General features: G+C 66.0%; 1 protein-coding gene across 4 annotated transcripts in view; it reads right to left on the bottom strand.

Annotated features, from left to right (window-relative positions):
• TP73 (tumor protein p73) overlaps positions 1–26,707 on the bottom strand; it is a 71,025-nt gene that overhangs the window by 23,053 nt on the left and 21,265 nt on the right. For all 4 annotated transcript variants that reach the window (XM_059376802.1, XM_059376803.1, XM_059376805.1 and 1 more), the window contains exon 4: positions 6,084–6,326. In XM_059376802.1, the coding sequence (XP_059232785.1) occupies positions 6,084–6,326 (243 nt within the window). The remainder of the gene's footprint in view (positions 1–6,083; positions 6,327–26,707) is intronic.

The raw sequence follows: 26,707 nt of genomic DNA, 5'->3' as shown, positions 1-26,707 counted from the left end.
GTCAGAGGGGGGAGCTGCAGCCACCGGCCACCACCGCTGGAGCTGGTGTTCAGGAGGGGACCCAGAGCCAGGGCGGGTTGGCTCCAGCGGGGTGTCCCGTACACACGGCCCGAGTGCCTCTGACCCTCCTGCCACAGAAGCTGCAGGCCGTGTTTCCACCGCCAGACCTCAGTTCAGGAGGTGCCCTCCCGCCAGGAAGCCGAGCCGGCGGTGTCTTCGGTCTAAAACTGCACTCAGCCAGCAGGAGAGGAGCCCGTGGCATCTCTAGTGAGCTCCGGGACACCCCAGATGTGTGTGTGTGTGTGTGGGGGGGTCATTTTCCAGCATTTAACGCAACAGTTGGCTGGAATCCAGTTTTCACTGAACCTTGTAAATATCCAGGCACGGACGTGGGGCGAGGAGAGTTTTGGCCCCTGAACATCTCGTCCCCTGCAGAGTGCAGTGGCTCCTGTGCCAGGAGGGATGGGCCCACATGGCCTGACTTCATTCCCCCCATGAGGAGTGGGGAGAGGGCACCGTGCACCGTGCCCCCCGGCAATGGTAGAGGAGGCAGGTCTATGATCCCCGGGGGGAACCTGGGCTTATGGCCACTGCAGGGTCCCCCAACAACCTCTGAACGTCTACTTCACTGAAGCCCGGAGTGCTGGCCACTTTTTCAAGGGGGCTCTCGGGCTCTAACATGAACCATAGGGTCATAGCCCTGTGGCCCCCCTGGGGGTAGGGGGTCTTTCACATGCAGCCTGGGCCTGCCCCTCCCCCTCAAGGGAGCAGCTCCTCTTTCTAGTTCGGACACCCTAGGCTTCCTGCCCCCTCCTCCTCCTGGGGTTGCCTGGACAAAGCCCAGGTGTGGCAGAGGGACTTCCACCTGGAGGCCTGGGTGGGTGGGGGGGCTGTGGCCATGGGAATTCTGAGGCCTGGGATCCATGAACTTGAGCTTGGCTTCCAAGTTTGGGATCTGAGAAAATCCTGAAACAGATTTCCCCCACAACTGACCATGGAAAAGCTCCCCTGGCTGCTAGGCCAAGACCCTCCTCCAGAGGCCCCCAGGACCAGAGGGGAGGATGCCCAGGAGAAGCTTTCCTCCTCCAGAGAGGCTACTGAGCCCGGGGGGTTGGGGAGCCCGGCTGGGAGATGCACAGGGAGGCGTGGGGACCGGTGGCGGCCCCAGCCCCTCCGGCATGCACGCCATTCCTTCCTCTGCTGGTCAGCCAGGAGTGTCCCGTAGAGCAGCTTGTTGGAGGACGGTCACATGTCACCCCACAGCAGGCAGGAAGGACAGGCGCCCGACCCTCCCCGGGGAGTGGCAGCTGTCACTCACTCATGGGCAAGCAGGAACCCAGGCTCCTGGGGCCCAGATGGATGCTCTGGGCCTCTGAGGGTCAGCCTGTCTTCCCGGCAGCTCACTGGGGGTCCCGGGACATCCCCAGAGCTGGGAGAAGACTGCTCACTCAGAGCACCCCTACACTCACACGGGCGCACAGATGCTCCCCTCAGGCTGCTTGACGAAAGCCAGAGCTCGGGACCCCCTCCCCTCCTGCCTTTCCTGGGCCTCAGTGTCCCTACCATAACTGCCGGGAGGCCGGGCCTCTCCTGCGCACCGGGGTGGGGGTGAGGGGGTGGCCAGTCCCTGTCACAGTCAGCCCTGCCAGACGGACATTCTAGAATCTACGGAGCCAGATCCATTTTGGGAACCAGTCCCAGAAAATAGAATTTTTCATAAAACATTGATTGTATCAGAACGCATGGACACCTACCCCCCAGGGGGCTCTCCCTCGAGGCCCCTATGGGAGCCCAGGTGGGGAGGGGTACAGGCTGCCCTGGGCGCACCCCTCAGCCCCTTGGACTCAGGGCTTCCCAGCCCCACTGGGGCCTCCAAGGCCAAGTTCTGTGACCTCCGGGCCCTGGGGCTCCAGCTACACAGATGGAGAGAGAAGTGATGCCCGGCTCAGGCCCGGAACCGCGGCCGGCCTGCAGGACACAGGTCTGCCCTGGGACCTTCCCACAGTGCAATCCGTGCAGTCTCCCCTGCTCACTCCTCACCCGTCTCCACGACAGACAGAGCCCTTCCCGGGCCTTAAATTCGTGTAATTGCTTCTGGTGCCAGTAAAAGGTATTAATTCCACTTATGCATTCCATAAACTTTTAGGATAACGCAATTGATACCGTGATCGTGTTGGGACACCTCCGCTATTATTTTCCTGCTTGCAAACCTCCGAGGGGCTGGAAAGTTTTCTCCTGAATCCATTAGTGTTGACTCAGCCACATTCTGCCAAGAACCCCGGGGAGAGCCTTTGAGTCTCCCCGCTGCCTGCTTTTCCCGGGACCCTTCCCCACCGGGAGGGTGGGGCTCACCCTCCGTGCACTGGCTCACCCCTGGGACGGAGGGGCTGGCATTCACCCACGGTCACGTGTGGGACAGCTGGAGGCCACTCAGGGGGGCGGGCCACGGGGAGCCCCCCAGGGACCCTGGTCCACCCTCAGTGGCCTGCCTCACACTGCCCCGCTGGACCAGGGCTCCAGCCATACAAGCCTCTTGGCTGACCCCGGAGTCCCCTCTCCCACCTCCCAAAATGCGAGGGCGGTTCCCCTTCCCTGGCGACGCCCAACCCGGGGCCGGAGGAGATGGAGCAGAGCGAGCGGGCCAGCATCCAGATGTCCCACCACCGGCTGCTCCTCAGGACTCCTGGGACTGGCTGGCCGTGTCATTACCGGCCCCTGGGGGACCCCGGGACAGGAGTGGCCGTCAGGGCCCAGAGGCCAGGCTGGACTGTGCGGGTTTGGAGACAGGGACCAAGGCACGAACACCGCCATCCCTGGCCAGGCTCTATACCGCCCACTGGGCCGAAGAGCATCATTGCCTTGGGGGACCAGCCCCCGCCCACAGCCCTGGCCATCCAGCGTGTGTCTCCCCACAAGGCCCCGGACACAGGACAAGCCCCGTACAGAACCCCAGAGCGGCCACGTGTGGGTGCTTCCTAGGCACGAGGCCCTGTCCGCAACGGTCCCAGGAGCCAGCGCTCTTGTCTACAGGGACCGGTCGGGCTACAGCCCACTCTCAGACTCAGGCCCACAGCCCTTCAGCAGATCCGAGGCCTGAACCCTGCCTGGTTTAGAACCTCGGAGGCTGAACTCACACCCTTCCCGTGCTCTGCGATGCGCCACCCGGCCGTCCTGGCCTCCTGTGGGGGAGGAGGCCTTTGTCGAGCCCTGGGTGGTGACCAGAAGCGGCCGGCACCCCGCACACGTGTCTGTGTGCATGTATGTAGTCTCACGTGTGCATGGAGTGCGTGCATGGCTTCACAGGTGTGCGAGGTGCCTCGTGTGTGAGCTTCGCGTGAGCACGCTGGCCTGTGAGCGGAGGGCTGGCCTCGGGGCCCAGGGAGCACACGTGTGAGATCCGGGCGCAGAGGGACCGCCTGGGGCCGGGGGCACTCGCCGGGGGCCTCGGCCAGGCAGAGGCCAAAGACCCCATTAACAGCTGTGGTCCCCGTGAGGACCGGAGAGGGTGTTTTTCCCGAGCGAGGAGAGGAGTGAAGGCAACAGTCGATTTGGAATTGTACTTGAGAAAAATACGAATTATCTATCAGTTACCAGCCGGCCGGCATGGCGGGGGCCACGTGGGGCGGGGTGCCGAGGCCCAGACGTGTGGCCAGGAAGCAAGTCTGGGCAGCGCCCGCGCAGCCAGACCCCCAGAGCTGGGAGCAGGCGGTGGTCCCCATCCAGCACCGTGAGCCTGCCCGCCCCCTCCCTGGGCAGGGAAAGGAGCCTGCGGGGTGTCTGCTCCCAGAGAGCCGAGGAGCCAAAAATCTCATTATCAATGTCTGTCGCACCTCCACCCTGCACTGATGGGGGCTGGGAGGGGGAGCTGTGCACCAGCAGCTCACTCTCCCCTCCCCCAGCACAGCTGCAAGAGAGCAGACGCGGGGGGGGGGGGGGGGGGGGGGGGGGGGGGTAGGGGGGGGTTAGAGCTTGGGGGCAGAGCCGCTGGGTGGAGGTAAGCCTACCCCTGTCCCAGGCATGGCTGGCCGGGGCAGACCACTCCATGCAGCCACGTGGGGCCAGACAACGGTGACCCGCCATGGGCCCTCTAGTCCTAACACTGAACCTCTGACAGGAGGGGTGGAAGCAACTGGGGGGGAAGTGGCAGAGACCCCAGGCAGGCTGTAGGGGCACAGTCAGCAGAGGGGCAGCTCCTGTCCCTCTCTGAGGACCAGCTAAGACCATCTATAGCACTCCAAGTCCCCCAAGACCCTGCAGAGACCCCACCAGCATCCTCAAACAGCAGAGAGAAAGAGCCAGGACCCACCCCCCAAGGCTTGCTAAGATTCCTAGGGGTCCAGCTGCTCAGGCCTTGGTGCTAGTTTTGGTGTGGGAGGGGCTGGGACCCTCCCCTGAGAGCCCAGAGAAAGGGCTTAGGAAACAGTATGAGCATGGACATGGAGAGGGAGTGAGCCTCCTGTCACCAGAGGTGTGTAAGGCATCTCCTGACAGCCAAACCTCAAATCTGGGGTCGGGGGACCAGAACCGTACAGGCAATAAGAGAATCCCCCAGTGGGTATAGCCGTTGTCCAACAACCTCACCCAGGAGGACCAGCTCTAGGGCACCCGGCCCAGGCCCTGCGTGTGGCTAAGGAGACGCTAACAGCCGCTCCTACTGCACTAGTCCCAGCCGTAGGGACAGCGTCCCCTCTAAGGAGCAACAGCAGCATCAAGGAAACACCAGAATGAGGAGGAGGGTGGGGCCCTGGACCAGGTGCCCTGCAGCCAGCGATAGGTCAGCAGGAGGGGGGCCCAGCCAGAGCGAGAACCAGAGAGAGCTGCAGGGACCCCCGGGCCTTGGATCCCAGACCAGGACTGGCCCCTGCAGAGCTAGACGGGTCTCCCTGTGGATCCATGCCCCTCCAGCCCTCCAGGAGTATGGGAAAACCACAACCTGGCCAGAGGGGTAGTGGGGGTCGTGAGACCCTGTTCTTCATGCGGCCGAGCCTCAGGATCCCCTGCTCTGTGCTCGCCAGCCCCGCAGGGACTTCTCTGTCCAGGGGCCATTTCCAGAGGCTGGGGGAGACCGCGGAGCTGCTGTTCCCTGGAAGGGGTGAGGCTGCCCCACAGCCAGGACCTGCTTGGTGTCCCCGGGGGAAGGGTCCTGGCAAGCGTCCCCATCCTCCTCCTGTGTGGGGGCAGGAGAGCTGGAGGGCCCCCGTGGCTGCCTTTCCTGCCAATGCCCCGTGTGCCCTAGTCTCAGCAGCGAGCCTGTGGTCTGTCCCTGGGGGTCTCAGAGTCCCTGCCCCCGACAGCCCTGCTGTCCGCAGCTTCACCCACCTCCGTTAGGACCGTAGAGCCCCAACCCGGAAAGCCAGTCCCCGGGACGAGCACTTCCTACCTGCCTAACCCGCTGCTTGCTCTCCCCTCCACTTTCCTGAGTCCAGGTAAACTCAGAGCACCCAGGGGGGCTGCGGAGCACAGCATCCAAACTGACGGAATCCCCGCGGGAGGCCAGAATGCTGCCCCGTGCAGGGCGGGCGCAGGGGCGAGGCAAGACCCAGGTCCACAGCGCCTGAGGACTCCCCCGCCTCCCTGACTTCCCAGTCGCACACTGGCGCTCGCAGATGACAGCCCCGAGGCCGGGCGGGCAAAGCCCCAGCCTGTCAGCCACCAGACAGCAGACCTCCCTGCCGAGGGCACTCCCTGGAGGAGGCGGCCGAGCCTCCGCGCCCGCTCACCCGCTCACCCGGGACGGCATTCTCACCCAGACCGGACTCAAGCCCCACCACAGTGCGGGGATGCCACTGGTCCGTCTCTGTCCCACGGACCTCCCTGCTGAGCTGAGTCTGCCCCTCTGGGGCCCCGCGGAGGCTGGCCACTCTGGCCGCACGTCCGAGGGGTGGGCACGCCCAGAGTGCCCAGCCCCAGACCCGCCTCCTGCCCGACGCTCCTCCCGGCAGCGGTGGGCCAGGTGGGCGCGCCCTGCGGACACCTGGCTGGTCCTCCCTTGCTGCCTAGCCGGCTGGCCCCGGGGCGAGGGGCGATCAGCCCTTCCCACCCCACACCCCGCGGATGCCCCTGGGAGCAGGGGCGCCACTCACCGTCCAGGTGGCTGACTTGGCCGTGCTGGACTGCTGGAAGGTGACGTCGAAGTGGTGGGGGCCGGGGTAGTCGGTGTTGGAGGGGATGGCCGGTGCGGGCGACATGGTGTCGAAGGTGGAGCTGGGCTGCGCGTAGGGCGAGTGGGTGGGCACGCTGGCCGCGTGCTCCGGGGTGTAGGGGCTGGCCGAGGCCGCGCGGCCGCTCATCTGGTCCATGGTGCTGCTCAGCAGATTGAACTGGGACTAGCGTGGGAAGGGGGGAGGGAGGGGGACACACAGTCAGGCTGGAGAGTGGAAGCACGGCCGGAGGTGTCCTGTTACAGGAGCCTTAAAGGGCCAGCAGCGCAGTCATCCCAAATATTTCCCGTCCCCCCCCCAAACCTGACAGGTCACTGCTTGTGTTGGGATAAACTGACATATTCACCTCGCCCTCCCCCTCCACCAGCCTCCCCGCGCCAGGGTTTCTGGGTTCCACGGAGCACACCTGGAGGGCAGCTGCTGGTGGGGGAGGCTCCCTGCCCTGGACCTCCTGGCGGGGAGATGGGCTCGGGCTTGGGGGGCAGTATCCCCCTCGCCAGTCCCCCCACCCCCGGCATAGCATGAAGCAGGGAGACCCTGGGCCCAGGGAGGCAGACAGGGCAGGGGGTGGTCCCAGGGTGTGGGGCCCTGGGTCTGCCACCCACAGCCTCTGGGCTAACCTGGCCCTGGGAGCCCAGCGCCTCCCCCGGGGCCACACCCGCAGGAACACACTGCGGATGCATCCCCAGCAGCCCTCTTGGGTCGGTCCCTGCCTGGAGCTTAAGGAGGCCCCAGCAAAGGAGGGGGAGGACCGATGGATCCCTCCTGGAGTTCTGGCAGGGAAGGCATCTTTCCCAATCTGGAGGCTTCCACCGGAGGTGGGTCGGTCAGGGAACAGGGCTGCTGATACTGGCCAGAGGGGCTCCTAGGCACAAACATGTAAGCTGCCCTCCCTCTGTGCCCGGATGGCCATGATGGCCATGTATTTTAATCCTCTCTGTGGGCCTGAGGCGGACACTGGTATTATCCCATTTTCCAGATGAGGACAAGGACACTGAGGCATGGAGGGGGAGGGATTTGCCAGGGTGAGGAGGTGGCTCCAGCCACCCTCAAGGCAGCCACCCTGAGAGGGGACAGCAGGGGACGGCCAAACAGGGGCAGAGGGCCCGAGGCCCCCCTTGGGGGGCAGAGGCAGACTAGCAGCCAGTGCAGGAAGTAGGGAGACTCGGGGCCCAGGGAAAGCTCGCCCTGCAGCCCCCTCCACTGGCCTGCCTCCTGCAAGCCACGAAGCACAGGAGTGCGTCCGTCCATCAGGGCCGGAGGGACCGGCTGCTCAGCGGCTTCCGCCCCCACCCCCGGGGTCTCCTTCTCCATCAGGAGCCGGGGTTCCTCCCGCTTGGCACCCCCAGGAAGGCACACATCCGCCTGTCTGGTCTGTTAGTGACAAGGATCTTTAGAGCTTCTACTGAATGCTCAGTACAAGGGACGCCCGAGGGGGGAGGGAGGTGACAGGTGACATTGTTACTGAAGCCCTGGTGGGGTCCGCTGGAGGGCAGGCCAGCACTTTCCTTGGATGCTCCGGTCCCCTGCCCAGGCCTGGCTGAAGCTGCCATCCCCAGGGCCCCTCGGTGCGGGGTGGGGTTGATAAATGCGGGGCCCAGTCCACCACCAGCCAGACAGGAGACCCCTGCAGGACACTGTGAGAACCCCTTCCCGCTCTGGCCCCCCACCACCTTCCTAGCTTCCTGTGCCTTCTCCTGTCCCCCAGGGAGCACCCCCCAATGACAGGCAAGTGGAGAGACTGGCAGGTCCATGGTCAGAACGGTACCAACACCTCCCCTAATTAAGGGGTGATGAAACAGCCAGGGGGACCATAGCCTTGCCAGAAGTGTTCTTGCTGGGGGACCTGCTGTGGGGTCCCTGCAGAGAGGCTGGGCGGTGGCCTCAGGGGCTGGGAGGGGCTGGGGGCCACAGCGACAGGGAGCCCGGCTTCCTTGGGGCATGAGGAAGGTGCTCTAGGAGTCAGTGCGGACCGGAGCCCAGAGCTGGGGACCTTGTCTAAACCGCAGAAATGCAGGCTTTGAATAGGTGAGTTGTGTGTTCTGCAGAACGTGGCTTGTGGCTCCATGAAGCAGTTTAAGACAAGACAGGCGGCAGAGGAGCCGGCCTCCCATTCCACGTGGGGCCCCACTGGGGGACACCCCCTGCCCTGCGCCCCCCATCCCCAGGGCACGTTGCTTCCCTGTCCCCTCCTGGCCTCTGGTTTCTGTCTCCCTACAGGACTGCGGGCCTCACAAGGACCGCCACATGTCCCCACGCGTGGGACTGTCCAGTACACAGGCACCGGCCACGCAGGCACATGGAGCATGGCCGTGGCGAGCCAGAGGGGCGCGCAGCACCCGGACTTCGGACACTCGGTGCCACGAGGAAGCGTAAAAAGGAAGGATCCGCACTCGGCTTCACACTGAGCACGAACTGAAACGTGCATCACCCCAATACCCGGCGCACATTATTCCGTTGTTTCCACGGGTTTCCTTTTACCGGTTTTCTACGCGGCTGCTGGAAAGTGCAAAACCACCCCGAGGGCCTTCTGCTGGAGGGCGCTGGACCCTGAGCACCTGCCCCCGAGCTGCTCCGGCCTCATGCCCCTCCCTGCCTCACCTTCCTGGGTTCCAGGCTCCTCCTGCGGGAGCGGCACTGCCCGGGAGTGGAAGGAACGAAGGAGGAGAGACGGGCGGAGCGGACAGCTGGGAGGACGGGGCGCGGACCGGCCTCCTGCTCAGCCGGGCTGAGAGCCCCGTGGGTCCTGGGCTGGGGAAGACGGGGTGCCAGCCTGCTCCCCAACCCAGAGTCCCCGTGACCTCTCTCTTCCAGGACAAGCCAAGGCCCCACAGAGTGAGCCGTGAGCGGCTTCCCTGTGGCCACCCAAGGGCTCGGTGAGGACAGCCCGACAGCTCCGGAGCTGTCCCTGCTCCGTCTCCAACAGGAGGACAGCCCAGGCCAGCAGGGCAAAGGGCCCCTGTTCCGGAGAAATGAGAGGCAGGCCCGCGATGGCAACATCGTTCAGATTTTAACTTGTCCACATTCTTTTCCAGTCTGCGGTGGGTGCCAGGGAATTAGTCACTGAACCAAAAGAGCCGGCTGATAGCATCTGGGCGGGCGCAGGAGCCACGAGGCAGGAGGGAGCTGGAGGCTTCCAGCAGGCAGGTCCCCCAGAGATGCGGGGGAAGAGCTCCGCACACAAGCCCCAGACCGGGCTGCAGGCTCCCTCCCTCCCTCCCTCTGCCAATGGAGAGCGAGAGCCAGTCAGGGGGCAGCCTGCAGTACACAGCCCTCTGACCCAGGGCACTTCGCTGACCCCGTGTCTGGGGAACTCCCCCCTCCCAGGAGAGTAGGGGACGGCGGCACCTTGTTGGGTCACTGGGCAGGTGATAGCTGTCCCTTGAGTCCTTCTTGGGGTCCTGTCCCCCCAGGAACTCCTCTGGCTGCACCCCCAGGTGCTGTGTGGGGCCGACTGTGGGGGACCCGCTGGTGGGATGTGGATGCGCAGGCCGGTGTGTGTCGGGTGTGGATGCGCAGGCCGGTGTGTGTCGGGTGTGGATGCGCAGGCCGGTGTGTGTCGGGTGTGGATGCGCACGCCGGTGTGTGACTCTCTCCCTTCCCCGACTGTGCATTCCTTCCTGATGGAGATGGGGAGGGCCGTGGGGGACCAGCCCCTCATTCTCTCCCCATCTCTCTTCCTAAGCCTGCCCGACACTGCCTCACGGAAGGCTGGGGAGCAGCTCATCCAGACCAGAGGCCCCTGGAAGCTGGGGTGAGACCCCCTTGGCAGCGGGAGAAACCCGGGCAAAACCAGGACTTTTTTGGTTTGTTTTGCTTTCAATCAGAACTCCCAAGAGAGTGAGCTAATTAGGACATGCCCGGCCCCAGGCAGCCCACATGTGCCTACATGTGCGTGCAGAGCTCCTGGGCCCGACCCAAGGAGGGCTGCGAGCAAGCAGGCGGGGGTGCAGATGCCGCGGTGGCCTCCCCTCCAGGTCGGGGCAGACGAGGAGCCCGGCCTGCCTCTGAGGCCGGCAGGCGGGTCAGGCGCTGGGGGTGGGGGTGGTTTTGCAGGGACCAGAGGGTCAGTGGGAGGACCCAGGAGCTCCCTCCACCAACAGGAGACGGGCTTCCCAAGGCTCTCTCTGTCCCTTCGCTCCACAAACGCTTTCTGCTGCTCTCTGCCAACTTGCAGGGGACGCTGTGCAGGGCAGAGAAGGTCAACCTGCCCTCGGGACACATGCAGGGTGTTCGGCTCTGCATGAGCCCGGGGGGCTAGCCGGGCTCCCATGGTCAGCTCCTCTCAGACCAGGATCCCCGGTGGGCCCATTTCTGCTCAGGCACGGGCCTGCGCAGGTCTGGGGGGCCACGCGCTCACGGGTGTTCACACGCAGGGCTCAAAACCCATGCGGGGATGGGGCAAGGGGCTTAGACCTCAGGCCGCCAAGGGAAGGGGCCACCGGACGGGCTGAGGGTGAGTGGAGACCCCCCACCCCCACCCCCTGCTCCGTGGATGACCTGGGCTGTGTCTGAGCACCTGCTCTTCTCTGGAAAAGAAGCTGGACTGCCGGGGCCTCGGAGTCCCAGGCCCGGAGAATGCTTCCCGGAGGACCAGCAAGGAGAGGCCGAGGGAACCCCCTGGGGTGCAGCTGTCCCGGCCTCCAGCCCCCCCGGCCCTGCCGCCGCATCTGCAGCCGGGGGTCCCCTCCTCCCCTGCGGATCTGCCGGGGGGTCTCCCCAGCAGCCGCAGCAGAGACTAGCTCCTGAGCTGAAGACAGTGACAGGAGAGAGCTGCTGGCACTCACACGCGGGGACTCTCTGGCCCGTCTCAGCCTTCAACCCCGTCCCCAGACCCTGCTGCTTTGATCCATCCCCCGCCCAGGGGGTGGCAAAGAACAGGGGCCTGGTGGGGGGGCAGAGGCTTCACCTCCCGTGCACCCCCACCCCCATAGGCAGCAGAGGGTCTGGCCTGCCCACTGGTCCTCGTGCCCTGGGAACTCCGCTCAGCCCAGCCCCACAGCCCCGCCCCACGGCCAGACATCCTAGCCCAAGCTCCCAGCGCCCTTTGCTGGCCAAGCCAGTGTTGGGGGTCCCTAAAGTTGATTAAGGGCTGGTGACTGGCTATCTCAGAGCATGGTCTCTCCTGGCCAACCCACGGCCTGCCTACAGGCCTATCTGTGTGCCCAGGTCCAGGATGAGCGCCGCCCACAAGGACCACGTCCTGGGGCAAAAGCAGAGAGACAGAAGGGACTTCCCAGGTCCAGCAGGGTAGAGCAGGGCTCTGCGGTCAGGAGACGTAGGGGCTGAGGTCCCTGCCCTACCTGTGTGTGACCCAGCCTGGCACTCCACCTCTCATCTGTAAAGTAGGGGTGAAACCATTGGTCGGTTATGGGGATCAGGAGGGTCCAGAAAGGCTATAACCTGCAACTTTCCATCAGGAGGAAGAACCCCTGCCCAGGACACTCCCCAGATCCAGGAAGCCCTCTGTGCACGATGCACTCCTCTCTCCTCGTCTGCACAAAAGCCCAACCATGAAAGGGCCGCAGACGAGGCAGCCCCAGCTGCCCCAGGCCCTCATCCACTCGCCCAGAGGCCAGCGCTAACCCGAGGAACAGATGAGGGGCGAGCAGGAGACCTCCGTGTCCCAGAGAGGCCACGTCCTGCTGTCCTGTCATGCCTGGCCCTGAGGGGATGCTCAGAAACCCTGGGCCGGATGAAACAGAGCCAGGAACTCACGGACGGACCCCAAGGCTCACATGGGCCACGGCCCCCACTCCTGTTCTGGGCGTCTCTGGGGCTGAATGCGGGCCCTGAAGGAGCACCCGGCAGAACCGGCCACAGAGCCCGCAGCCAGCCTGCCGGCCCAGGGGCCAGGCCACCTCCCTGCTCCCGCGCCTTCTCTTCTCCTCCCCACGCTCAGCAGCCGGGCTTCTCCAGAAGGGGCAGCCGTCCCTTCCTGTGAGCAGGGCTCATGCAGCTGCCTAAGATTCCTGTGTTACGTGTTCGTTTATATAAAACTGATAAACCAGCTCAAATGAGGTTTCGGGACACGGACGGAACACAAATTGTTTCTGAAAGCCTGTGCCCGGCTTGCTTCCTTGTGCCCTGCTCACTTCCCAGCGTCTGTGGCCCCCTTTGGCGGACTCCAGGCGATTGAGATGGGACCATGCAGCGGCCAGAGCAGGTGTGTTCTCAGGTGTCACACGTGCTCTCTCCGGAGGGGACAGAAAACCGTGTCGCTAAAATTTACGACTCTTAGTATGTCCCCAAAGGTTCCATTCCAGGCTGACTCACTCACTCGTGGAGGGGACTGGGGGAGACGGAGGTTGTTCAGCCTCCTCCCCGCGTGGGGCCACACAGGGGCAGCCGGGGACACTGGGTTCAAACCCCAGTTCAGGAAGCACCCTTTGTCCCTGCCACAAGGACACACAGATTCCAAAGACAGAGCTCCTGCACCTTTGGGTGGTGACATGGGGTCGCCCGGGGGCTCCCCGTTCCCAGCCTCCTTTGCATACTGCTGTCTGTACCACAGGGCTTTTGCTCCTGCTGGTTCCCTGCCGGCACATTCTCTCCTTCCACCTGTAGAGCCTTCCAAGGCTCACCTCCTTCTAGAAGCTTCCAGGCTCTCCTCCTGCTTGTGTTCTGTGTTCTGGGGCTTTCTCTCCCACTTCCCTGGTAGAGTAACAGACAGGATGCACGCCCTTGTGGGTTCATATCCCGTGGGGTGTCCACTTTCCAGCCAGCTCTGAGCCTCTAGAAGCTGAAGCTTGACCAGCAGCAGGTTGGGGCGTGGACACGCCGCACGGTCAGAAGTGCAGTTTGTGACCCCCAACCCGAGCTACCGCCAGCCCATCGCCCGGAAGCCTCATGGATCACATCAAGTCAGGGAGCACGGACGCTGAGCGCCGTGCGCATCACAGACACTATGTTCTCACGAGGAAGGAAGCTGGAGGAGAGAAATCACATTCAGAGAGGCTCAGGAAGAGGAAGCCCATTTCTGGGCTGCACCCGGAGTCCGCGCATGAGTGGACTCCAGCACTTCAAGCCAGTGGGGGTCGGGTCCACTGGTTTAAGAACCTGCGGCAAAGGGCTGCCCCGGCTGCCCCACTGAGCTCAACGCCCCAGCAAGTTCCTCCTGGACACCGAAGCCCACGGCCCTCCCCGTGCAGAGAGCCCGCAGGGTGGGCCGGCCTGCAGCCTTGCCCAGGCTCTTCTCCTTTGGGACGTTGGCCGGGCTCACAGGGATCACACAGGGGAACGCCCGGCCGGCCAGTCCCGACTGTCAGAGTCCTCCATCCGTCCCCAAGAGGCCCAGCCACTCGGAGCAAATTTCCCCATGACCTTTCCGGATGTGGAAGGTGGCGACACAGCTGGCCTGAGGCATCACCGGCTCCTCTCTCCTCCCCCCGACCCTCCCCACCAGGCCTTGCTGGGAACTGGTACCATGCCAGGCCCCCTGGCTGTGTCCACTGCTCCCCAAGGCTGTGGCACCACCGGCCGCCCGTGCAGCCCTAGAGCCTCGCAAACCCTTCTCCCCTCACAGCCCCAGGGGAACAGCCTAGAGGAACAGTCTGCGTGGCCCCCCCGCCAAGGCCAGCTCCCGCGCACCCCACATTCACTGAGGGCCCAGCACAGGGTCCCACCCTGCAGCCCCCGGCAGAGAGCTGCCCTGATTCCAGCCCTAAGCCTAACCCACGGTGGGGCTCCCAGGCTCCCCGGCCCCTTCCTCCAGCCTCCAGGCCCTACACAGAGCCCACCTCCCGGCAGCTTCCGGCTCTGCTGCCCTCCCTGGAGCCACGCCCCTTTGATTGGAGGGGGCTCTGCCTGGTGTCTGCTCCCACCGCCCAGTGCCCAGTCCGCCCGGTCCTCCAGCTCCCCAGAAGTGCTAAGACTTCTGCAGAGTGTGAAACTCCAACGCCCTGCTCCTCCCCCTGCTCCTCTCCGGCAGGCATGTCGGGCGCCCCGACCCGGAGGTGAGTGACTGGCACGCCGCGCGCGTCCGGGCTTTGGGGGGAGACAAGCAGCCCACTCGGAGCAGGACGTCGTCCCGCGGTGCTTCCCACAGCATCTCCCGGAGTCTGTGATTAAACCGGTGGAAATGCCAGCAAGACCGAACTCGTGCCGGGGGAGGCGCCCTCTCCTGAAAATATGCATGAACACGTCTCCTCACCCGGGGCGGAGGCGAGGCCTTGCCCCATCCTCCGCCAGGGCCATGTGGAACTTTCCACACCTCGCGCCGGAGAACCGTACCCCCAGAGGCCCGCTCCCGCAGCTGCCGGGGCGCGTGTCCCCAGGACATCCCTGCCCGCCTCCCCCTGCACTCAGCCCCGCTGAGACACGGAGGCAGCGGCCTGCAGCGAGAGCCTCACAGGGCCCCCGGGGGCTTGGGCTGGGCCCTGCCGGCCTCCATGGGGCGGCCTATGGACACACAGGCTTTATTTTAACCCCCAGGGCACAGCCCCATCCAGGATGTCCAGGGTCTGCAGCAAAGGTGAGGCACAGCTCATGGGGTACCCCTTGGGTCTGAGCACCGCTGGGGACAGTCGGCCTTCCTGTCCCCTGGCCTGGCACCCCAGAGCCTGACCTTACCCAGGCGTCTGCCCTGACATCCTTCACCCACCTCTCCCTGGTCTGTCTGTCTGTCCATCCTGCAGGTGCTGATCAGGCCCCGCCCACACCAGACCTCACCAAGGGGCCTGCTGCTCTCCTCCGGGACAAGTGCCATGAAGGTGACAAGGACAGGGAGGGAGAGTCACGAGTGTGCCCCCTTCAATGGCCGGGACCCAGGATGGAGAAACAGCCACGCGCCGCCTCAGCGAGGCTCTCAGCCGCTGGCTGGCTCATTGCTTCCCCAAGTCAAGGCTCTGGGGTGGACAGAAGGGCCGACCCAAGCCCCTCCCACTGGTTCTGCTACCCGACAGCTTCCTGGCGATCGGTGAGGGTAGCCCGTCCCTTCCCCACACATGTCCTGGGGGCCTCCGGCGCACTGGGAGCCGCCGGCACCTCGCACACGTGGCCCACAGCCTCCTGCAGGGGCCGGCAAAGCAGCGCGTGTGTACGGGCTCAGGGCTTCACGCTGGGCTGAACGTAAACACAGCCGGGCAAGGCGCCGGGGGAGACGGGCCGGGCACAGGGAAGCCTCCAGACCGAGACCAGAGAGCAGCACCCGCTGCCCGAGGAAGGGCTGAGGGGGACGGTTCGGCCAAGGGACCTTGGGATCCCAAGCCAGAGGCCGTGACGTCGGCCGCGGAGCGGAGCAGGGGGCTGGCACGGTCCCAGGACACACGGACGGGCTTCTCATGAGTGGGAGGCTGGATGGTCAAGAAGAGCTCCAGGTTTTGGCCAAGGCAAAGAAGAGTGAATTTTCCACTCGCCGAGACCAGACACACCCCCACGGGGCAGGCGGGAGCTCGGGGCGGGCTGCAGAGGGGCAGCGGGCCCTGGAACGGCAGGGACAGACCCACAGCCTGGCTGCGGGGGCCGGAGCCGGGGCAAGCGCAGGGTCATTTCTGTGAGCTGCCGAGTGGGGGTGAGCCCTCTGTGCCCCCGACGCACGCTCTGGTGTGCCCCTTCTGGAACAGTCCATCCCCGCCTGGGCCCCCAGAGCCTCGCGCTCTCCCTTCTCCAGGTCAGGGAGAGGGTGCCTGGGGCCACCAGCCCACCCTGCCACCCAGACCCCAGCCGCTCTGGTCGGGCTCCATCCTGCGACAGGAGCCCGCCCGCCTGGTCCCCAGGGGCCTGTCCGTGTTGCCTCCTTTCTGTTCTGCGGCCCCCTCTCCGGGCTCCAGGCCGAGGCCCGTCTCCTAGCTGGTGACTCTTCCTCCGGTCAGGCCGGGACCCCTCCCCCTCATCTGCACCTGACACCTGCCCCCAGTGTTCGGCCGCCCTCGGCCCTGCCAGGCTTGTCACACTCTCCCTCCTCCCAGACGCTCAGCCGGCCACACACGGCCGAGCTCACTCCTCACCCCAAATCCCCCTCCCACGGTCTCCCAACCAAATACCCAGGTGGCGACTCCCTCCACCCAGCCTCGGCACCTGCCCAGCCTCCAGCGGATCCGTCCGGACCCGGTGCTCCCTCCTCGCTGCTCCCGCCTGGCCCCAGGTGCCAGGGCTGTGGGGCACCGAGCAGCGGCCTCGGCCCTGCCCCCCGGTGGCCGCCCCGAGCACTGCAGCAGGGGCTCCTCTCAAAATCCCCCCGCACCGTCTCCTCCCTCCCCCTGCTAGGACCTTGGACGCCCGAGGCGCTTAGTACCTACGTCTTGATGCACGGTTGGTGCTTCCCACCGGGGCCCTTCCTGCCCAGAACCGCGCGGTCTGCAGGAACGGAGAGTGACCGGACCCCACGGCACGGGGGTGCTAAGTGCTGGGGCCTCCCGTGCGGCTCCTGGACCGCGAAACCCGGCGTTGTCACGGCACGCGCCTGTAGGGACCCACCCGACCGGCGGACGGAGGGCGGGGGCAGGTTCCGATGCCCACCTCCCAGCTCCAGCCACGTCTGCGGCCCGGACAGCCCTGGGCCCCAGTCAACGCACAGGCACGGAAAGAGCCAGGGGGTCGAACAGGGACCAACGTGCGAATAGTGGAACAGCCCCCAAGAGCAGCGAATGGGAAATCTCGAGATGTCCAAGCGGGGAAGGTCCGTCGCAGGTGCCCGCTCCAGATCGTGTGCAGCGTGGCCGCGGGCGAGAAGGGCCCCTGAGTGGGGACGCTGGCGGGTGCAGGTGGAGAAGCTGCCACGTGCGGAGCCCCCACCCCCAGTGCCAGCCAAGCGCCCCAGAATGTGGGAGCCACCAAGACAGGAGTTGTTCAGCCCTTGACGGAGAAGCAGACCCTGAGTACAGGGAAGACGGCAGGGAGAGGGGGTGTCCCAGAGCCCCGAGCAGACCACAGCCCGGCGCTGGCCAAGCAGGTGCAGTGGATGGCATGGCAGTCACGGACAAGGAACGGGGCCACATGGGAAACTGGGCTGGGCGCCCCTCCCCTAAAGGGTGAGGCAGCAGGGAGATGACCCCACCAGCTCCTCTGAACAGCCCTATTTGTTCATGTTGGGGTTTTGGCTGGGTTGGGGCAAACCCCCTCCCTCTTTTAGGATGTTTACACGCAGCGGGAAGCTTCTGTCTCCCTCTGGGATAGAAACAGGAAGCAGACGCTTCTACAAGTCACTGTGCCCAGCCCGGCCCACCTCCCCCGGGGGCAGAGGCTTCGGCGTCCACTTGCCCGGGGCCCAGACACCCCAGAGCCACTGCTCAGAGGATGTTTGCCTACCCGAGATGTCCGTGGTCGACACAGAACCAACCCTGCTGGTCCCCGGATCAGGGGCCCCTACCGCAGAGTGGACGCCGGTGGCCTTCTGCTGCCCACTGCTCCCTCCACGGTGCCACAGAGAGCCCTGTACCTCCCGCCCCCTGGGAAGGAGGCCACACAGCAGCCGTGCTCAGCCCTGCCTCATTCGGGAGAAAGGGTTTTGCCAGAGTCCCCGTGTGCTCAGGCCTCTTGCTGGCCAAGCAGGCTCACTGGCCTCCAGAGCTCAGGTTCTGACTTGGGTTGTGTGCGTGAGAACCTCAGTGACAGGGACACGGCCCCTCCGGGTTCCCATCCCGCCTGCACAGAGAGTCTGGGGGTCCGAGTCTGCTTGCGTGCCGTGGAGCCCAGTGACACATGTAGTGGGGAAATGGTCAGTGACAAGTGAGTGACAGAAGGGGGACAGAGAGGCAAGATGTCCCCTCCCCAGCCCAGCCACTGCCCACACTAGTTCCAGACAAAAAGCTCACGTTGACGGAGTTTCCAAACCTGAGTGCACAGAGCCGGGGCCGGGGTCAGGCCGTAGAGATGCCTCACGCCCACCCCTCACCCGTCTTGGGACACACACACCTGTCCCTCTTCCCATGGCCTTGCTGGGGACACACGCCCACAGGCACAAACACAGACATGCCCGTGCCGGCACGCAGTGAGCACAATACACGTGCACACGTGTTCTCACTCACGGGCACACTCACATGCTCTCACACGTAAGCACACGCGTGTGCTCACACATGCTGCCGAGAGTACGCGGGTCTCCAGGCGTGGCCGCAAACCCAGGTCCTTGTGGCCCCGGGCTCCTGTTCTCTGCCCGGGCAGCTTGGGAGCGCCCGCACTCTGTCCAGCGGTCGTCCTCTCCCTCTGCCCGCGGCTGGGTCTCCCACGGGGCACAGATGCCAGAGCCCCGCTCGGCCCGCCTCCTAGTTCCAGCCTCCACCTGCTCAATGAGCTGCCTGGTGCCTGGCTGGCCCCGGGGACCCAGCAAGTCTGGAGATGAGCCCAGGTCCCCGGGGTGCAGGCTGTGGAGACCAAGCAAACCTGCGGCCCCTTCCTTCCTTTCCGCCAGGCTCCTGCCTCTCTGGGAGATGGCGACAGGACACCCGAGGCCGGCTTGCTGCAAATCCTTGACCTTGAGCCCAGACCCAAGGAGCAGATTCCCAGGAGAGGACGCTCCTGACCTGGGAGCAGGTGAGGGCAGCCTCACAGCCCAACCCCCGGGGGGCAAGGGCAACCTCCAGGGTCCCCTGAGCTCCTGACAGCCGGGGACAGGGCAGGGCAGATGGTGGCCCCTGAGCCTGGGACAAAGTCCCCAGCCCGAAGCGGGGGAGCCTCAGAAGCCCCCACATCTCAGGGCAGCCACCCAGCGCTGGCCAACAACCACCCCTCCTCCTCTCCCAGGCAGTGGGCGCCCGTCCCAAACCCCACCGGGTGCTCCCTTTGCCCAGGACCAGCCCCCAACCGTGCACCCTGCCCAAACTGTCCTGTCTCCCCGGCTCACCCTGGATGGCGCCCCCGCCCCGGCCGCAGGCGCCCGGCCAGCAGACAGCTGACAGCAGAGAGAACAGCCCCCGCCCGCACCCCGCCTGGCCCCCCGAGGAGGATGGCGTGGGTCCGCCCCTACCGTGGTGAAGTGCCGCATGGGGTCACTGACGTACAGCATGGTGGGTGCGCGGGGGCCTGCACACGCCGGGGGGCTGGCGTGCCGCGGGGCGAGGCATGGGTCTGCGCGGCCGGGGGCCGGGGCGGGGGTGCCCACTGCGGGGCGGGCCGCAGCCAGGTGGGGAGGCGCCGCGGCTAGCGGGGCGGGAGCTCGGGATGCTCCCGGACGTGCGGGCCGTTCGCTGGCATTTCCCTTCTCCCGCAGCTCTGTCAGCCGCATCTAACAACAAAACCGGCGCCCGCCCCTCCGTCCCTCCTGCCTATTCATCACGGTCCAGGCAGGCCCCGGCTTGCCCACCGATGTGTCGGACCGCACCACGGGGCCGCGTGGGGAGGGCTGGCGCTCAGGGCCAGCGCCTGCCCACCGTCCAGCCACGACCGGCTGCCCCCAGAGATGCCGCCCTTGGGAGGCTTGGGGGGCCGTGGGCCTCCGCCCCTGAGCACCAGGGGGCCGGCCCGGGGCCCCTGAGACCTCTGTAGGTGAGGCCGGGCCACCCCCGAGGGAAGTCGTGGTGCTGTGGCCCCAGAGCCCTGGGCGGAGCACATCTCCCTCCTGAGCAGGGAGCACGGTGGTTCCCCGGGGACACCCCAAAGCTGGATGGAGAGAAGAAGCACCCCGGAGACTGCGTCCCTGGTCCACGCGCTGGGAGCCCTGCTCCCGGCACGAGCCACTGAGGCGTGGCCCAAAGCCGTGGACTAAGCGGGGGGACGCGGGGTCCTCGTGCTCTGGTCCCTGATGCTGGCCGTGTCTCCACGGGGGCCGAGCTCCTACAAACAGCGATGTGGCCCAGAAGGGGGACGGCTGGGCCCTGCCCGTCACAGTGTGCCGACCCCGAGACCCTCGCCACCTCCAGGTCTGGGCCTGCATCCCCGAGGCCCGCCTGGCAGGGAGGTGGCCGTGGTCACCATGACGCCCTTCCTAGGGGCCAGAATCCTCGCTGGAATCAGGCAGGGCGTCGGTTACACACAGATAAATCACGTATGTGACCCTGGACGTGCCACACTCAAGTTCCAAGGCCCCAACAAGAGCTCACAGACCCACGAGGCGCTGGACGGCCAGCCCATTCTCACCGCCTCCCCAGCCACATCCTGGCTCCTGGGCCTGGGAGCCCCGGGCTTGGGGCACAGGGGGCTCCAGCCAAGGCCCGGCAGGGCATCTGCTGACCAGCCCAGACCCCCAGAGACGGAGAGCCAGAGGCAGAGACACAGCCCACTCCCGGGACCCCGTGGCTGTCAGCTCCCAGCGTGCCGGGGGCCCCCCACGCATCATGAGACCACGAGGAGGGGGTCTGCAGAGAGCTCCAGTTGGAAGTTCTGGCTGGAGGCAGCGGCGGAGAGCCTCCTTCGCCCGAATGCTTGAAGATGGGAAGGCCTGGGGTGGGGAGCCCCATCGCCACCCCCGTCCCGGTCCTGCCCCTCAGTGTCCTCGTGCTTTTGGAGGAGGCTGAAGTGCAGGTGCCTCATGGGCTGGGCAGGTGGGGGGACAGAGGACACGGCGCTGGACAGCAGCAGGAGGGCTCGACCCCCGCTCCCACAGGGCGCTGTGTGGAGTCGGGCCCCTCCCCAGCCTCTCACGAGGCGTGTCCCCTCAGGTCAGGGCAACATCTCGCCCTGGGGCTGGGGAAGCGCAGCTGTCCAGGAGCAAAGGAGAGAAGAGCCTGAGGGGAGAGACCCCAGGAGTCCGGCGCACAGGAACCCTGTGTGGACTCTGCACCCCAAGGTGGCCCCAAGATCCGCACTCTGGCCCGTGTCCTGCACCCCTTCCCCGGGCGGTGCTATGAATGCAGTGACAGCTGCTGGGATTAGGTTACAAACCAGTCAACTCCCAGTCGATCAGCAGGAAAACTATACAGGTGGGCCAGGCCTAATCAGGTAAGCCCTTCAAAAAGGTCAGGGCAACAACGTCCTAGCTTCAAACGCACTCCCTGTGGGCCAACAACTTCCTGCTGGCCTCAGGGAGCACACGGCCAGGTGGTAGAGGCACCCCAGGGCAGCAGAGGGTGGCAATCTCTAGGAGCTGAGAACAGCGGCCCTCAGCCAACAGCCAGCAAGGAAGTCGCGACCTGGGCTTGACAGGTGCAAGGAACTGAATTTTGCCAATAAGCAGTCTGGAAGAGGCCCTGGGCCGGATGAGACCCAGCAGCTGGGAGACCCTGAGCAGGGACGCGGGGAAACAGGCCGGACTCCTGACCCATGGAGACTGGGAGGCCACGGGTGCTGTTTGAAGTCACCAAGTGGGTGGTGAGATCTTGGGCAGAGGAAGCCGGGGCTCTGGAGTGGCTCAGGCCGCGGGGAAGGCCTGGGGGCCCAAGCCTGGCCCAGGGATGCTGGCCGCCCAGAGGGAGGACACCAGGCCAGAAGGGCGTCACCCCTTAAGCCCTGGCGGGAGCATAGAAGACAGAGGATAGAGGGGCCGTGGCCCACCCACACGGCGGGGCACCACAGAGGAGGCGCGGGCACCCCCACAGCGAGCCTGGGCCAGGCTGCGGCCCCGGATGGACCGAGAGCAGGTGGTGTCCATGTGGGCCGGAGCCCCAGTGTCTGCCTGAGCAGCATCTGCGTCCTGTGCATTTGTCCTAAGTCCTGGCTGTCCAGGGCACAGGGACTGGGAGCCGGGGACTCTGTCCCAAGAACTGCCCCCTCCTCACTCGGTCATCAGCTGCTTCCTCCGGGTCGCCTCCGAGGTGGCCCCACCAGCTCTCCTGATTCTAACTCACTAGAGATCGCACACCGGCCCCTCCTGCAGGCTCAAGGCAGCGGAAGAAGCGGTGGGGTACGCCTTCCACCTCCCTCGGGCACAGGACTCAACAGAAGGGCCCCAGGGATGTGCAATGCTCAGAGCCAAACTCCTCACACGCCGTCCTGACCACCCACAGGCTCAGTGCTCCCCACAGGGGAGGTCACAGGGCTGACCCCAGGACCTGGTGCTGGCCCGGGCTTGGCTCTGTGCCCCTAGAGGCACTCCCACCATGGCCTGTAGAAGGAGGTGAGCTTGGGGCTCACTGGGAGGCAGGCAGGCTGGGGGTCCTGGAGCTGACCCCGCTCCCTGGCCTTGAGCTCCACCCCAACACCTTCCTTGGGGCCGCAGAGCCTCCCTGAGGAGCGGGCGCCCTTCCCGCCCCCCTGCACACCTGTCCCCTTCTGAGGCCCAGACGTGTCCGGAGAACCTACTCCCGGGGTCCACACTGGGCTGTGCCCTCCCTTCTCCTGCCCTTGGGCAGAAGTGACCCCTCCCCAGGCCAGAAAGGTCTGCCCTGGGTGATCACGGGGGTCTCGAGCCCAGGCGTCTGCCCCGCTATGCGGCTCTCTGTGGGCTCCTGAGCCCTGGGCAGGTGGTGGCGGGCCCCAGCCCGGATCAGCTGCGCCTGCCGCCCCTGCGGCCACAGCCCGCCCCTCCCCCCATGGCCCACCTGCCCACACCAGCTGTCACCACAGAAAGGCGCTGGGAGAGGCGGGAAGAGGCTCGGGGAGGGTGTGTGGAGGCAGGGAACCCCACCGACTCTGTGGGGGAAGCTGGAAGGAGCAGGGGCAGGGAGACGGCCAGGCTAGCGGGGCACCCGCCATCTCCCCTTCATGCCTCATCAGAGCTGGGAGGGGGCCCCTCCCCCAAGAGCCTGGCCCTCAGAGGGGACGCACAGGCCCTTAGTCCACACCCGGCCGCAGCAGAGTCCGGGGGTGGGGGGCGGGCATCAGGATTCCTGCTCTGGACACCTGGAGGACCCACGGCGGGGGCCTTCATGCTGTCTGGGCCCCATCCCCGGGACAGTGGGGGGCCTCCAGGCCCAGCGCAGACCCCACAAGACTGCCCTCCTCACTCGTCAGCTCACTACTCCTCAGCCCCCGGGGATGCTGGGGACCCAACAGGCTTCTCTCCCCCTGCAGGAGACAGGAAGCGACTGGAGAGCTGCCGGCGCTGGCCGGTGAGCCACGTGGGGTCGGCTGCCATGGCCACTGCCCAGGGCAAGGGCTCTTTCTACAGGGACCCCCCCCCCCACCGTGGGCGGGTGGCCACAGAGGCCCTGGGGTGTCAGGGCCTTCCCGGGCACAGCTGCTCCCAGGCCCCTGATCCCTCTTCAACGTGGAGCCTCGCCCTGCCTCACCCTGCACAGCACCTAGCTTTATCACACGCTCCCTGTGGGCCAGCCACCACCCTTGTCCTCGCCGTGCTGACGACGTAGATGCTCTCACCGGCTCAAGGTACAGACAAGGAACCTGAGGCCTGGGGAGTTAAGTAACCACCCCCCATGCCTCACCTGGCAAAAAGGTGGTAGAGATGGGATGGGTCAGAGTGCCCCATGCCCACGAAGGCCTCCCTCTGCGCCCCTCAGCTGTACGAGGAGCTGGGACCCTGGTGGCCAGGACCTCAGGGAGCTCACCCTCCCCCCAGGAATCCATGCACTGGGCCCTCCAAAGCCTGCTCAGGGGCCAGCTGGCCTCCTGGGGGCCCGTCCTCTTTACTGCCCGACTCCGTGTGGCGGGGGTAGTCCGGGGCCAACGACCAGTCCTTCCCACAGGGCTGGGGGAGCCCGGGCTGGGCCCCACCCACGTGGACGCCTCCGCTTCACAAGCAAGGACTCAGAGTCGGGGTGGGGGGACCTGACCCCAGGACAGATGGGCCCTTCAGGCGGCCATCACCCGCTCTGCCACCGGCCACGGAAGCGGTGGAGAGGCTCATCCCATGGCCCCGCAGTGGCCTCTCTCTGGCTGCAGTCTCACTGCGGGAAGCTCCCATCTCATGGGAAGGAATCTGCCCCATCGCCTGCAGGGCCGACGAGCGGAGGAGACCCAAGGTCCGGACAGCGGGACATGCCACCCCGGAGGGCTGACGTTGCATCTTGCTGCTGGACCAAGGGCATGCCTGGGGGCCAGATCCCCCGCAACACAGGGCACAGCCGGCCCACGGTGTACACACCAACCTTCACACCTGGCCCGTGGACTGAGTCGTGGCCGTGGGGCTGGCCGGTCCTAGGGATACCGGACTCCACTACCGCTTTCTTGCCCCTGCCTGGCCTGACCTCAGGACCTGGCTTCTTGTTCAAGGTCACCAGCCTGGAGTGGGGCTGCTCTGTCTCCCCCGTCCTAACCCTAACCCTAACCCTAACCCTAACCCTAACCCTAGCCGACCAAGCAGCTGGCTGGGGAGGGAGCTGTGTCCTCTGGCTCCTGGGCAGGACCAATAGCCCGCAAGCACCTGGCTCCCGGCCCCTGGCAAACAGAGGCCCTTGGGTGGGACAGTCCGGCAGCGGGTGGCCGAGTGGCCTCCACCTGCGTGTCTGGGCTGTGCTGGGGCTTGGCGAGGGTGCGGGCTGGGCAGGCTGTCTGCTCGGTCACTGGGCCCAGACCAGTCACGGCGCCCATGACGGGCAAGCAGGGGTCCGCGGGAGGCCGACCAGGTGGTTCCAGGGAATCCCCAGCCCTGTGAAGGGAGCTTGGCCCACAGTTCATCCCTGCATGACTTTTACTAGAAGGCGAGTCCCCACCTGACCGACTCGGCCCTCCTGCTGTTCGCAGAGGTGGGAGGCCACATCCTCGCTCCCTCACAGCCGCTGCGAGGCCAGCCCCCCATTCCTAGCCCAGACACGCTTGGCACCCCACATCCTCCCGGGCAGACGTGGGAGAGCGCCTCCCACCCGGGGAGCACCCAGGGCTGTCCCCTCCACCTACCAGAGCTCAGAAGCCCCTCTGGACACTGGTGCCGCGGCGTGCCCAGGGCCCTCTGCCCTCAAGGGGTGAGCAGGGCGGCTGGGGGGCGCGGCTCCCCATGCTCAGACCACACTCGGGTCCGCCCTCCCTAGAGCTCCTGCCCCTCCGCAGAGTGGACGGTGTGAGTGCCTGGCAGTCGTCTTCTGACCGGGAGACGGCCACTTAACAGATACCGTGTGGAATGACTGCGTGGCCGGCAGCCAGTTGGAGGGAGAGCCCGGCCCCCCAGCCACGAGGCCACCTCGCAGAAAGCCCCGAGGGACCCGGGCCGCAGACTATCTAGTGAGCCTGCTCTCCCCACCCACCCGCGCTCTAAAGCCACGCGCGTAGGCTTTAAGTTCACCGATAGTGAGTCCCCCAAGCCCCAGGCCCTCCTCCCTGGCCTTGCATAAAGGCAGAACCCCCCTCTGCACTCTCTCTCTCCCTCCCTGCCACTGGCCGCGTGCCCCGGGGTCTGCCACGTGCCCTGGGGTCTGCCACGTGCCCTCCAGCCCTGAGAGTGACGAAGCCTCTTTCCAAGCCTCTGCCGTACGTCCCGCCGCCATCAGAAGCACGAGGGTCGGTCCAGCCGCGGCGCTGGCTCCGTGAGGGGCCGTCTGAGCGGCTCGTGCCCCAGACCACCAGCCGGCAGTGACATCACAGACACACTGGGGAGGACGCTCATGTCCAGGAGGGGGACCCGGGAGGGGAAAGGTCCAGACCCTTGGCCCCTGGGGAGCACCGGAATGGGGCCGCCCGGCCGGTCGAGCCCCACCCTCCCCGTGTCTGCCTCAGCTTCAGCCCCTGTGACATGGGAATCGACAGGTGGGTGGCCGTGAGCTGCTCTCACTGAGATGGTCTGAGCGAGGCAGGAGGCCCGGGTGGGTCGCCATGAGCTGCTCTCACCGAGATGATCTGAGTGAGGCAGGAGGCCCGGGCCAGGCAGTCAGGTTTCTCAGACCCAGTATGAAGCGTTCTCGGGGGAAACCGGGGACCCTGGAGCTCCCTGCCCACCACACCCCACACCCGGCAGCCACGGCCCAGGTGGCGTGGAAGCAGCCTAGTGTCCTCGACGGACACAGCTAAGGACACAGGGGACCCTTCTGCCCCCACCACTGCCTGCCCCCGGCCCATGCACATGCCTGGAGCCCCCACGGACCTTGCTGGTTGCCAATGGCTCAGGGTGGTTCCCTCATCCTCAGGGGGATGAGGGGCTCCAACTGTCTGAGGGAGGGGCCTGGCCCTCCCGGCCTCCAGGGTTCCCAGCACTGCTCTGGCTCCTGGCCTGGTCTCCTGAGATGGACACGCTGGACGCAGCATAGTCACCTCCCAGGGAGACGGGGCAGCCTGGGGTCTAGCGGGAACTGTCCCGAGGAGGCAACTGCAGGGGGATGCTGGGGACGGCAGGCGGCACGCGGCCTCCCTGGGCCCAGCGGTCCTCACACCTGCTTCTTTGGCTCCACCCGCGGCGACCTCCTCCTGACGCACAGGGCCTAGGACGGCAGTGCACCGGCTTGCACAGCCCTGACTGCTCGCCAAGACGAACACCCGGGGCGGCAGGACCTGGGACGTGGCAACGGGTGTCAGGGCCTCGGTGGTCCCTGCACGCCCCCACCCAGTCCCTCCTCTTGAATCAGCAGCTCAGTCTTGCTTTGGGGCCCTCTTCCCACTCCGCTCCACCCTATCCTGCCCCTGTCCCACAGGACCCAGGCTCATCAGAAGCAGGAGGCTGGCTCAGATCTGGACCCCAAACCATGTTCAGACTGCTGAGAGGCAGGCCTCTTGGCCAACCAGCAAAGACGAGTCCTCCCTGCAAGGAGGGTGATGCGGTGGGGCCTGGTGCCCTTCCACAGAGACCAGAGGCTGCCTAAGCACAAAGCCACTGTGGAGGAAGCAGGGCAAGAGACAGAGGCAGCGGTTGGATC

This window comes from Mustela nigripes, chromosome 14 (genome assembly GCF_022355385.1).
Source record: "Mustela nigripes isolate SB6536 chromosome 14, MUSNIG.SB6536, whole genome shotgun sequence".
Taxonomy (NCBI): Eukaryota; Metazoa; Chordata; class Mammalia; order Carnivora; family Mustelidae; genus Mustela; species Mustela nigripes.
The sequence above is the reverse complement of the archived record's forward strand: the minus strand, read 5'-3'. Positions and strand labels throughout refer to the sequence as shown.